We start from the raw sequence: 12919 nt of genomic DNA, 5'->3' as shown, positions 1-12919 counted from the left end.
AATAAAGAAAAACTCAAGACTGAATTCCACAGTTTGAAACAACGGCAAAATATGGCGGCCAATCACAGGAAACCATCCAATCAGAACACCAACAATGAACAACAAACAAGGGAGACAAGGAGTGACCAACCACCGGCAAGCAAGAATCACATGATCAACCTATCAAGCTACACCCTGAACAGCGGCGAACTTACGCTACTGAATAAAGGACTGAACTACGCAATAGCACCTAAAAAGGTAAACAAATTGGATTTTATCTACCACATAGAAAGAGGCATCAGGTCTCTACCTGACAATATAGCAGATAAAATACGACCTAGAAACTAGTAATGTCCTAAACACGAAGAAAACCATACAGAACAATCTCACAAAAACAGAATTAGCAGCAATTAAGTCATTAAAAGCCAAACAAAACATAATAATAATAACGAAATCAGATAAAGGCAATGCCACTGTTGTCCTTGACAGGTCAACATACGTACTTCAAATGAATCAACTAGTAGCCGATAACAACACATATAAGCTTGTAAATTATAACCCAACAAAAAGGATAAAGGATAAAACAGAGAAACTACTCAAGTCCATCACTTCTTGGCCTCCAGATACAGGATCCCGAAAATACACAAACATAATGTGCCCCTTCGACCAATTGTGGAAGGAATAGACAGTCCCAATTACCACTTAGCCAAGAAATTAGCTGCAACACTCAAGGAGTTGGTAGGTCATTCCCCCTCCTACATAAAAAATACAACACTTTATAAACATAATTAAAAACATAACACTTGACAAAGACGACTTATTAGTCAGTTTTGATGTTTCTGCCCTTTTCACTAATGTCCCCATCAATGACACAATTTTCCTACTACAGAACAAATTTCCGCCCGACATTATGGCCCTCTTTGCCCATGTACTAAAGTCCGGGTACTTCGTGTGGCAAAACAAATTTTACCTACAGAAAGAAGGTACAGCCATGGGCTCGCCACTATACCCCCCAATCGCTAACTTCTACATGGAAACCTTTGAGCAAAGGGCGCTTGATTCTGCCATGCTAAGACCGACAGTCTGGCTCAGATACGTTGACGATGTGTTCGCGATCTGGCCGCACGGGCGACAAACGCTAAACATTCCTTAGCCACCTAAACAAACAACACGAATGCATACAATTTACCATCAAAATCGAAAATCAAAATTCGCTCCCGTTCCTAGACACACTAGTCACACGTTTTCCTTCAGGCAGTCTATCCTTCACAGTCTACCGAAAACTGACACACACTGGCCAGTACATACATGCGAATTCATACCACCACCCATCACAAAAATATGGAGTCATTAACACCCTTAAAAACAGAGCTACAACAATTTGCTCTAACCAGCAAGCCCTGAAACAAGAACTAAAAATCATCAGCGACACATTCATAAATAATGGCTATAACAAAAATACAATTAATAAAATACTCCATAAAACAACAACAAAAACGAATCTAGATTACATTAAAACCATAGCCATCCCATACATTAAAGGGTTATCAGAAAAAATCAATAGAATCCTACAACATTATAATCTCAATGTTACTTTTAAACCACCCACTAAACTTAAAACCACATTCAACTTCTCTAAGGATCCTCTCCTCCCATTAGCATATCCTGGAGTCTGTTGCATCCGCTACACCTGTAACTTACCGTACATTGGTGAAACAGGACGGACAATCCCTACACTCCAGAAAGAACACATTAGACACATTAAATATAACCATTATGGTGAAGCAGGCCTCTCAGACCACGCGCTCAACACCTTACACCAAACCAACTGGAAAAGCACCCGCTCTTTACACCACACAAAAACCTGGTATGAAAGGAAATTCAAGGAAGCCTGCGAAATCTTGATAAACCATCCAAATATCAACAACAAAGATGGCATGAAAATTCCAAGGATCTGGATGGTACACATTCAGCCTACCTAATACATAAGATCCAACATAAGTCAGGACTCTAACCAATCTTCAACTAGTATTAGAAACCATTCCATACCAACTGACTGGAATGTACAAGTATATTCATGATGTTAATATATGTATATAGATAGATACTTGTTGTTACGCCCAATGTATTTCTACAACCAACAGATAACACTAATAATAGGACTCTAGCGTTGATGTATAATTTTTTTTTTCCACCAGAGGTCAGTCTAACAATTGTTGTAGCGGTTGGTCAATATCTTTAACAAACCAGTTTGATTGTAGTGTAGCTTGTTTTCTGTGTATAGTTGTATGCTCCAGAAGATGATCTTGACATAAAGATCGAAACGTCGAATTGTAGATTTTAGTTATATTAAACTAAAGTTTTTATTCAAACACGGTAGTTGTCTCCATAATTTTCAAAAATGTATTATATATTGTATAATCAATGTGTTGCTTTCTATTTTTGTTTACTGTTGGTTCTCCAAATTTTTGTATATTATTGTTAATTTTTTTCATTCCTATTCTGGTATTAAGATATCTGGCTATAATTATGTGGTCTGTTTTATTTAATTTTTCATATATTCCTTGTAACTCTTTGTAAAAGTAATAATTTTTTTCTTCTTCTTTTCCTTCTTCAGGAGCATACACTCCAACAACTGTTAAAATTTCTTTATTAAATTTTAATCACACTTCTAATATTCTTTCATTCCAGTATGTATGAGTTATTTTTGCTTTAATTGATTTATGGATCCAAATCAGTACACCAGCTTTTGCATGTATTTGTTTGTCCACTCCACTATATATGATATTGTAGTTAGCTGTTTCTTTTGTCCCTTTAAGTTTTTCTTTTTTTGTCTATATTTTCATCATTTAAAATTTTCTCTAATTCTTCTTTATGTGCTATGCTTCTAATGTTCCATGTAGCATATTTCACCACGCTTTTCTTTTTCTAAAGTTTCTTAACCTTTTCCAGTTTGCAGTTGTTTCCCATGTTTTCTGTCTGGTTTGAATTTCGTCGAGACTTGAAAGTAATATATGTTTCCCTATGTCAAGTGACTAGCACATGACGATAGGTATCCTAGTGGTGGGGGCTGCCACCTTAAGACAACTAGGCTTGCCTTTTTTTAGTAGATAGTGAAAACTACAGTTTGAGAAGAAAGAGTCACCCCCTTGCCCTCAAATTGCTGTAATAGCACGGGGGGGGGGGGAGTAAGACGTAAGAGAGAGTAGAAGAGAAGAGTAGAAGACCAGTCTCCGGATATGATATACCAAGTGTATAGTGTACGAAGTAAGATCAGGTCTAGCTTGGGTTTGCCATGCCTGTACTCACCAATGTGAGCCCCTGAACCCAGTTTCATCAATTAATAAAGTATTATACAAAAGTATTCTAATACAGATATATTTTAAAATATATTTCCCTTGTTTTCTTATATGTTTGTATTGAATTTCTTTCAGTTATTACAGATCCACTAGGTGATGTTATGACTTTTATTCGTAAATATGAAGAAAAGTATGGAAAGAATCATCCTGTATTTTATCAGGGAACCTATAGTCAGGTGAAAAGTTTAGCCAGCTTTTAAGTTCACATGCTCCATTATTGTAATATTTTAAATCATCAATTTAACTAAATATTTTATTACAAGTAATATTTGTTTTAAACTATCACCTATCAGATTTCAACACAGATTGCTGATTAATTAAATCAATATCATTTATAAAGAATATGTGAAATATGATTTTCTCTCTCTCTCTCTCTCTCTCTCTACACACACACACACACACACACACACACTTATAAATGATAGAGAGATAAAAATCATATTTCACATTCATTTTTATTGCTTATTTTTTGTGTATACCTGTTTTTCATTTTCTATTTATGCACCCAATCAAGTCTTAAAAAGTAGTCGTGTTCTTTTAGCAATACATAGAAGATTATATTCTATTTTTTGTTCTAACTTGGCTGTAATAGTCATAAATAATTGGGTGAGGGTATATATATAGAATCAGTTCTCACTGTATATAGCAAATTGTCCACAGGAGTTCAAGGCTATTTCATGAGAAGACTGATTAACATTTGTACATTGTAAATCATCATCTATATGGATCGCATTATGAAAGAAAGTGACATTAGGACTGATATTAGAATTGGATATGTGAAACTTAATGCAGATGATGTGTTTAGGAATAAATCAAGTGGAAGTCTACAGGATTCTCTAACTCAACTGAATAACAGTTGTACCAAATTTGGCATGAAAATTAACAATAAAAAGACAAAACTGTGAAAATAGTGAAGATGGCAAGTTAAATCTGGAAATAGACAACAGAATAAGCAAAACTGGTATGGTGGTTAGCCCTAGCTGAATAAATTTATATGGAATAAGAGAGAAATTAGCCAAAATACCAAACTAGAAGTATACAAGATGGTATTCAAACCAGTTTTAAGTTATTGATCTGAGAGTTGGGTTAGAAATAAAGCACTCAATCAAAAACTAGAGACCACATATATGAGGGGGTCTGAGAAAAATTAGGGAAGTGAGCAGATGGCACAAATAGCAGAATTGTATTAAAAAAGAACAACGTTGTTAGCATTCAAGAATGTGTAAGCAGAGTTAATCTAAGGCAGGGCCGGTGCGAGAGTATCTGATGCCCCTAGGCAAAGAAAATTTAGGCGTCCCTGTACAATGTCTCTATGCAGTAATTAGGCGTCATTTTTTTCGATACCCAAATTCGATTAGTGGCCTCTAAAATTCAATTAGGGTGCCTATATACATCTTAAAAATAAATTACAGATTTTAAAAAATTTCTCTCTATATATTTTTATGCCTAACTATTTTAAAAAATCAGTCACCAGAATGAAATAATTTAGTTACCGATTTAAAACATTTGACAAAGTTGTTTTTAATGGCATACTACACTACTTCCATGTACACTGCACACCAGGGTTTCCCAAACTGTGTTCCACGAGAAGTTCCTGGAATTTGTCATTTTAGTTTTCTAAACATTTTTTATGAATAAATATTTTATAGTGGAAATATTCTGAGGAGAATAATATTTGAGAATATGTCGAAAAGCTCGGACCCAGAACGCCTAATAACATTTGTGTATCGTTAATTTTCAAGCATCAAAATCTTTCAACATTTGAAAAGAGAATACCGCTGTTTATGATCAGTCATAAAAATTGCCTGCAAGTGGATTATAACAATCAGTTGCGTATAATGTTTTTCATACAAGCGAAATTTTTAAGCAGCAATGCAGAGGCTGATGAATAGAGAAGCAGTAAAATTTGCAGAAGAGGCAATAGGGCCATAACGTCGGTTGTATGAAAAAAAGAAACAAAATGCCCGCCAAACTACGTTAGCTCAGTTCTTTGTTAAAAAGTAGAATAATAAAATTTATATTCTGAATATGTTTTATAGTCTTTCAGCTTCATGATTTTACTTTAACTAGGCCCTGAGACATACCTTAATTCTTTTATAAAAAAATTAAGGTTCAAAAAAGAAATTTGAAGAACGAATTATACTTTTTCCCATAGGTAATTATATTCGATTAATGCATCTATTTTAAAGAATGCATTAGGCAGACTAATCGAGGGATTCTTGTATATATATTTTGTCATACTCACACAAGCACATGTACACCTACATGTGGATATTTATAAAAATAATATCATTATGAACATTTATATATAAAATTTATATATAAATGTTTATATATAAAATTTATTAATCAAAACCAATACATTTGTATACATATATGATTACTCCTAATATCTTTATAGCAATAAAATTATTACATCTTAAATACAAAAATTATGAAAAATTAATCTTTTGGGCTTTTGCTTTGGCAAAGTTTTGAATTAATTCATCTATATTGATTGTAGATGCAATTTCATGCTCTATGGATATTATTGCTAGACCAGTAAGTCGTTCCTGAGCCATCATAGAGCGAGTGTAAGTTTTTGTAAGTTTTAATTTTGAGAAACTGCTTTCTGAACTTGCTACCGATACTGGCAATGTTGAAAATATTCTCAGAGCAATAAACACATTTGGAACACTATTTTCTAAATTATTTTTGCATATGTATGACAGGACATCTAATGAGGAAATATTTTCTGGAATTCGCCTTGCTATTATTTGTAATTCACTACATAAATCTGTTCCATCAATATCTCTAGAATTATCATGTGTTAAACAGTTTTTCATTATCAAACATTTTAAGCAGTTTGGCTGAAGTAATTTTTTGAAATTCATATATATTTAAAAGAAAACCAAACTTTTCGTTAATTGTAGATATGTACTTGAATTTTTCATCAACAGATGCATTTGTGGTATCAATAATTGAAAAATAAAAATCTACCTTTAATTTTCTTTTAAAATCTGTTATGAATTCATCCTCTGCTTCATACACAATTTTTTTTTTTTTTTCTAAGTCTGTTTCTTGTTCAGAATTAGGCATTACACCTAAGATTCAGCAATTTTTTCCACGTCTGTTAACATCTTTTCAAATTCATCCTCATTTCAGATTTTCATTCTTTGATCATTAATAGCATAATTTATGGCACCATTTATATCAAGGCTTGTATTCTGAAGTTGTTTACTTGTAAAGTTTATTTCAAAAAGTATATTATACCACATTACTAAGGATATGATAAATTTGAACTTCCTTACACTTCACCACTAGTCACATCTTTGAGGTGCCGGCCGCATTCACCAGTGTTGCACATGCTGTGAACAAGCACTGACGTGTTTTGCACAGTCTCCATTCATACACAATTTTTATAGTGTACAAACCTTGCAATTGTTTAATGTTATGTTCTTGATAAAAATTTTATCACATAAAAAATAATAATGTCATTTAAAAGTAGCAAGCCGATTCTTCTGCTAGCAAGAAAAGAAAAACATTGACTTTGGAAACAAAACTCAACATTATCAAGGATTTTGAAGGCGGAATGAAAATTTATGAACTAGCAAAGAAGTTCGATCTACAGGAATCCACAGTAAGAACAATCATAAAAGAAAGGTTTACAGATTTTGGAGGACACAGATTCTAATGAGGAACGAATTGTAGCCACATGGCAAGGAATAAAAAAAATCATTAGCTTGCTATGAAGAAATTTTGCGTGACAAGAAAAAGACATTATGCCATCAGACAAATCTATTAGATTTTATGAAAATCGACATTGAAATAACTTTCTTTTTTATGTATATATATAACTACAATTATGAATATATATTTTAAAAAATATAGGTGTTTTTGTAAACCTTTGGTCCCAATTGTATGTTTGTATATATAAATTACATGCAAAATTATACCCTGAGTTACGCGAATTCGACTTATGCGTTTTTTGTTGGTCCCACCTACTGCGTAACTTCGGGGTTTTACTGTATTTCCATTTAATCCACATAAACTATCGTCTTGAGATATTTCTTGCAGTGCTTTGCAAACATCGGCCAAATTATATCTTAAGGGCTTTAACGAGTCAATTTGACTCTCCCATTGTGTATCACAGACTGGTTTGAGTGTAAAATTACTTGTGTCTTTTGAGGTATTCCCATCGATGAGTCGAATCGGAAAAAAATACATATAGACGATGTACCGCATCAAAAAGTGCTGTGGCATCAAAAGTATTAGCAGTGCAATTCACTACTAAATTTAATGAATGTAAATTACAAGGTACATGCATTGCTCTTGGGTTAATATTTGAAATTCGTCGCTGCACACATTTTACATCACCTTTCATATTACTGGCATTATCGTATCCTTGACCTCGTAAATCTTGTATTGGTAATGAAAATTTGTCTAGAGTTCCTAGTATTTCATTTGATAAAAATTCTCCAGTGGTATTTTTTATTTCTATAAATGCCAAAAAGTGTTCTTTTATAGAAACCGTGCTATTACTAGTGTCCACAAATCGAAGTACTATGCTCATTTGTTCCGTGCGACCAATGTCGGACGTACAGTCAATAATTACAGAAAAATATTTTGCGGCAACAACAGATTCTAAAAGTTTCTTTTTTTTTTGCATTGGCGAAGATGTTTATTATTTCATTTTGAATATATTTTCCAAGTGATGCACATATGTATCTTTTATTCTTCGAAGATGTTCATTCATTATTGGATCAAACTTGGCTAGAAATTCGACAGATTTCAAAAAAATTTCGTTTCCACGCAAAAACAATGTCTCGTTTGTTCCTCGAAATGATAAATTTTGAATAGCTACCGTTTGAACTAAAGCAAAGAGTCGTTCTAGTACTTGCACCCAATGTTTCTCCTCTTTTCTAATAACTAGCAAGTCCTCTTTATCGATGGTTTTCTTTTCTTTTATTCGAATTTCTAATTCTTTCCACTTATGGAAATTGTGGAAATCAATGTGTCTTTGACTTTTTTCATGCACAGCTAAAATAGAAGCATTTTTCCAGTCCCTCAATGCAGAATCAGCAATGTTAATCCACCATTGATTAAATAATAAACAGCAGAAGCAAAATACAGAATCCGTGGACTTTGAATACAATAACCACAAACACTGCATTGTCTCACCGTTAAATAGTTTATGAGTATAACGAGTCATTGAAAATGTTCTATTATTGTTATCTTTCGGAAAATCAAAATTATGAATCTGCTCAGGTCCATGTTCAACTAATAGTTGACATAATTGATTGATATTGGAACATTTTAAGGAAAATTTACAGGATACCAAGTTGCTGGATCATTATAATTTAAATTTGTAAAATCAAATCCTTTTATGATTGGATCTGTAGAACAACCAGCTTCAGAATCAACAATACTCATATGATCTATAGATTTCTCCTTCTTGTTTTAATTCAATTTTTGATATCTGTAGAATTTTCCTCCAATTCGTTAATCAAAACTATAGACGAATTATCCAATGTATAATCTTGAAGATTTTCTTCTTGTATGCGATTACGATCTTCTCGGCAAAGATATTTTCAAAATGCACCTTGTTTTTTCAAACTTTCTTCCTTTTTCGCTTTACGTTTGCGATATTGAAAACCCGATTTCTTTTTATCCATTTTCAAAATCCAGTAACTGAAATATTTATCAAAAAAATAAACTTAATTATAAAAAATATGGACTTTAAACTATTCAGTAATTTACAAATCAATTTTTATACATTTACTTAATGAAGTATTTATCAATTATATATACCTTATAACTTATCTATCATACATTTATAATCTAATAATTCAACAATATCATTTTTTATGAACATAATTGACAAATTTCTCAAATGCATCAAACTTAACAAATTGTGTAAATATTTTTAACACGTTTAAGTACAGAAAATGAGCGTTCACCACTAGCATTACAAACAGGCAGTGTCCAGTTTGGAGACCCGAGTCGCAACATCATTGAGGCCTCAAAAAACACTTTTTTTAGTTTATTGAAAATAAATGTTGAAAGTTTATTTTTCACTTGGTCAGACTATAATAAATTTAGTTTAATCCTTTATCCAAGTGTGTGCAAACAAAGTTTGCTCCTGAAAGTATCTTCAGGACTGGGGTAAAATGGTACAATACCGGGAGACTCCTTGCAAAGGTGGAGCAAGCTACCAACACTCCTATCTCAATATCTCCCATAATGCAAAACACATCTCCTTGCGGATATGTATAATGTTATGCATTAGGGAAGGGCCACTACCCAGACTAGTTTCGACCTTTATTGAGGTCTCTTCAGTGGGAGCCAGACCCAAGTGGAGATACCAAGGCAGAAGCATTTGTACCCGGTGTTGTACCACTTTACCCCAGTCCTGAAGATACTTTCAGGTGCAAACTTTGCACACACTTGGATAAAGGATTAAACTAAATTTATTATAGTCTGACCAAGTGAAAAATAAACTTTCAACATCTTTCTCTAAATCCAGAGTAATTTATTAAAAAGGTGGCACACCATTTGGCAACTCCTATAGGTAGAGATGACCTTGCTAATGCTTCTGGTGATATCTCCACTTAGGCTTGGCTACCACTGAAGAGACCTCAATAAAGGTCGAAAGTAGTCTGGGTAGTGCCCCTTCCCTTAATGCATAACATTAGATATATCCGCAAGGAGATGTGTTTTGCATTATGGAAGTTACTGAGATAGGAGTGTTCGTAGCTTGCTCCACCTTTGCAAGGAGTCGCCCAAGGAGTCCACCTTACCCCAGTCCTGAAGATACTTTCAGGTGCAGACTTTGTTTGCACACACTTGGATAAAGGATTAAACTAAATTTATTATAGTCTGACCAAGTGAAAAATAAACTTTCAACATCTTTCTCTAAATCCAGAGTAATTTAATAAAAAGGTGGCACACTGTTTGGCAGCTCCTATAAGAGGAGATGACCTTGCTAATGCTTCTTCCTTGGTATCTCCACTTTGGCCTGGCTCCCACTGAAGAGACCTCAATAAAGGTCGAAACTAGTCTGGGTAGTGGCCCTTCCCTAATGCATAACATTATACATATCCGCAAGGAGATGTGTTTTGCATTAAGGAAGATACTAGTATTGGTAGCTTGCTCCACCTTTGCAAAGAGTCGCCCTGTGTTGTACCACTTTACCCCAGTCCTGAAGATACTTTCAGATGCAAACTTTGTTTGCACAGACTTGGATAAAGGATTAAACTAAATTTATTATATTGAAAATAAAAGTCAACATTTATATGATAACTAATTTTAATAACACAATACAACACTGGTATACATATATTTGCATTTAAAAAAAAGTATAAAAATAAATCACTTCAAATTTAAATAAAAAAAATCAATAACTAAAAGTTTTTTTTTTTCTGGCTTTGGTTTTAGCAAATATATCTGTAATGTCATCATAATTAATCGAGTCCATTATATCTGATGCAATGCATAATAACGACAGGTCACTTGTTTTATTTTGGTGCAAGTTGCCTATTAAATAATCGTATGAGGATAAAAGTTTTTTTAAAAAAAAAGAAAAGAATTTAAATGCAATCAAATTAACCTTGCTAAACAAGGTAAAAATAGGAATTTCATCAACTGTAAAGTTCAGATATTCTCATTAAAAATAAAAATTTTGACTTTACGGTAATAAAAATTGTAGCAAAAATCATATTTATGGAATTACAACATGGATCTAAATATAAATATAAAACATTTCAGTTTGCAGTAACATGCACAGTATGCCTCCCTAGTTGACAGAATGGTTACGTGTCTGCTTTCCAACCACCCAACTTTAGGTGAAACATAAATTTTGTGTGAATGCTTTTTATGTGAATCCTAGGCCTCCAGTAAGTAAGGTGGTCTCACATTGCCTAATGTGAGACCACCTTACTTACTGGAGGCCTGGGATTCATATAAAAAGCATATAATATATATATATAGGATTAATTCAGTTCCAACTTTATCGTACAATTATAAAGATTTATTCAACTCCAGATTTGATTTTTTTAAGTTGCAGTAATAAGCATAATAATTCCAGCTTTAGTTAAAACGTAGAAGCAATCAATAGTAACGATAACTTGCTATGCTCGCTAACATCCACTTTTTTACTCACCATTTTACCCTAAAATAACCAGAATCTTGATGCACAAAAAAATGAACTGAAAAATCAATTTAATTTTTAAATAATAATAAACTTGAAAATCAAATGCTCTGTTCATGTGATATAGAAACTGTTCTTACCCATTAATTAATACAAATAGCAGCAGCAACACACAAAAAAAACCTCTGTTGTCTCAGAAACGTGTTTCAAAATGATCGCAAGTTCAATACTCAGCGATCTGTTCTTTCCTAACAGAATTCTGGGAAATTACAGGTCGAAATATTCTTAAGAACGTTATGGATTAAACTGACCATATATTTAATCTCTGAATTAAACTGCTAAGTCAGTGATTGGTCAACACAAGTCAAACATTTAGTAAGAGAAAATTTCCAGAGAAGGGGATTGGAATTTAGTAATATTGATAAGAACAATAGTCCAGGTAGTTCAGAAGTGAAAACCATCTGTGACAAAATGAAACTAGTTTATTTACCGTAATTTAAAACACAAAAATACGACCAATTTATTAAATATATCTTTATAGAGTTCATAATTAAAAGGACTCTAATAATAATAATAATAGATTTCTACAGATGTGTCTCATCTTGTTTTGGTATTATCAAAATTATCAAGTTATTCTGAAGCATTATGAATTTTGCTATTTTATTATTTTGCCGCTAATATTTTTTCAAATGCGGCACTTATTACAACAAAACTGGCTAAGTTATGTTGAATATATCTGTTTGCAAATATACTTAAAATCCCTTTGACTTAATAAAAATGTAGAATGCCGATGAAACTTCATCAGCATTCTATCTGTTAAAATGTAATTATCCCTCCCCCCTTCCCCGCGTTAACGGATTATTGACTTTATGTGCACTCTATTACTTGGAATTTCTTTACTGTCCTACGATATTTGACCCTTTTTTTGCTGCACAATTTATTTATTGTGTCTCTTCCCAAATAAAAACGAATTTCACATGTGCGAAAATAAATAATCAAAACGTTTGTTTACATCATAAATATTATGTCAAATATTTATATTTTTTAAATAACATTTATTGAAATAAATATGACATTTTGCTTTCTTTCCTTGCAAAATAAAATTATATGGGTCGCACATTTCAATTTCAGAAACAATTTTTTTTTTTTTAAAGGAACAACAAATGATGTTTAAACTGCATTACTCGGGGTTTCCGATTGCGAGTCTTTTTAATATCAAAAATTTATATCCAGTGGTATTTTATAAGATATTTTTTGCCTTTGTCTTTTGCTTAAAACTGCAACAGTACGATTACTTTGGAAAAATAATGAATTCAAACAAACAAAAAGAAAGTGCATATATGTTATCTAGCAGTATTTTGTGTGTGTGGTGATAATTTTGGGAGGGGGGGGAGTTAGCCATTAAAGGCGAATTAATTCTGTTATGAAAATTTTGGAAATGAAATTTCATTTT

At 32.6% G+C, this 12919-nt stretch overlaps 1 protein-coding gene across 2 annotated transcripts in view; it reads left to right on the top strand.

Moving 5' to 3' along the window:
• Positions 1-12919, top strand: part of Faf2 (Fas-associated factor 2) — a 293787-nt gene that overhangs the window by 190567 nt on the left and 90301 nt on the right. For both annotated transcript variants that reach the window (XM_090404809.1, XM_090404808.1), the window contains one exon: positions 3414-3514. In XM_090404809.1, coding sequence (XP_090260935.1) covers positions 3414-3514 — 101 coding nt within the window. The remainder of the gene's footprint in view (positions 1-3413; positions 3515-12919) is intronic.

The sequence above is a fragment of the Typopeltis vanoorti genome, chromosome 15 (assembly GCF_054136105.1).
Source record: "Typopeltis vanoorti isolate ZY-2024b chromosome 15, IOZ_Tvanoo_1.0, whole genome shotgun sequence".
Taxonomy (NCBI): Eukaryota; Metazoa; Arthropoda; class Arachnida; order Uropygi; family Thelyphonidae; genus Typopeltis; species Typopeltis vanoorti.
This window is presented reverse-complemented; position numbering and strand designations above follow the sequence as displayed.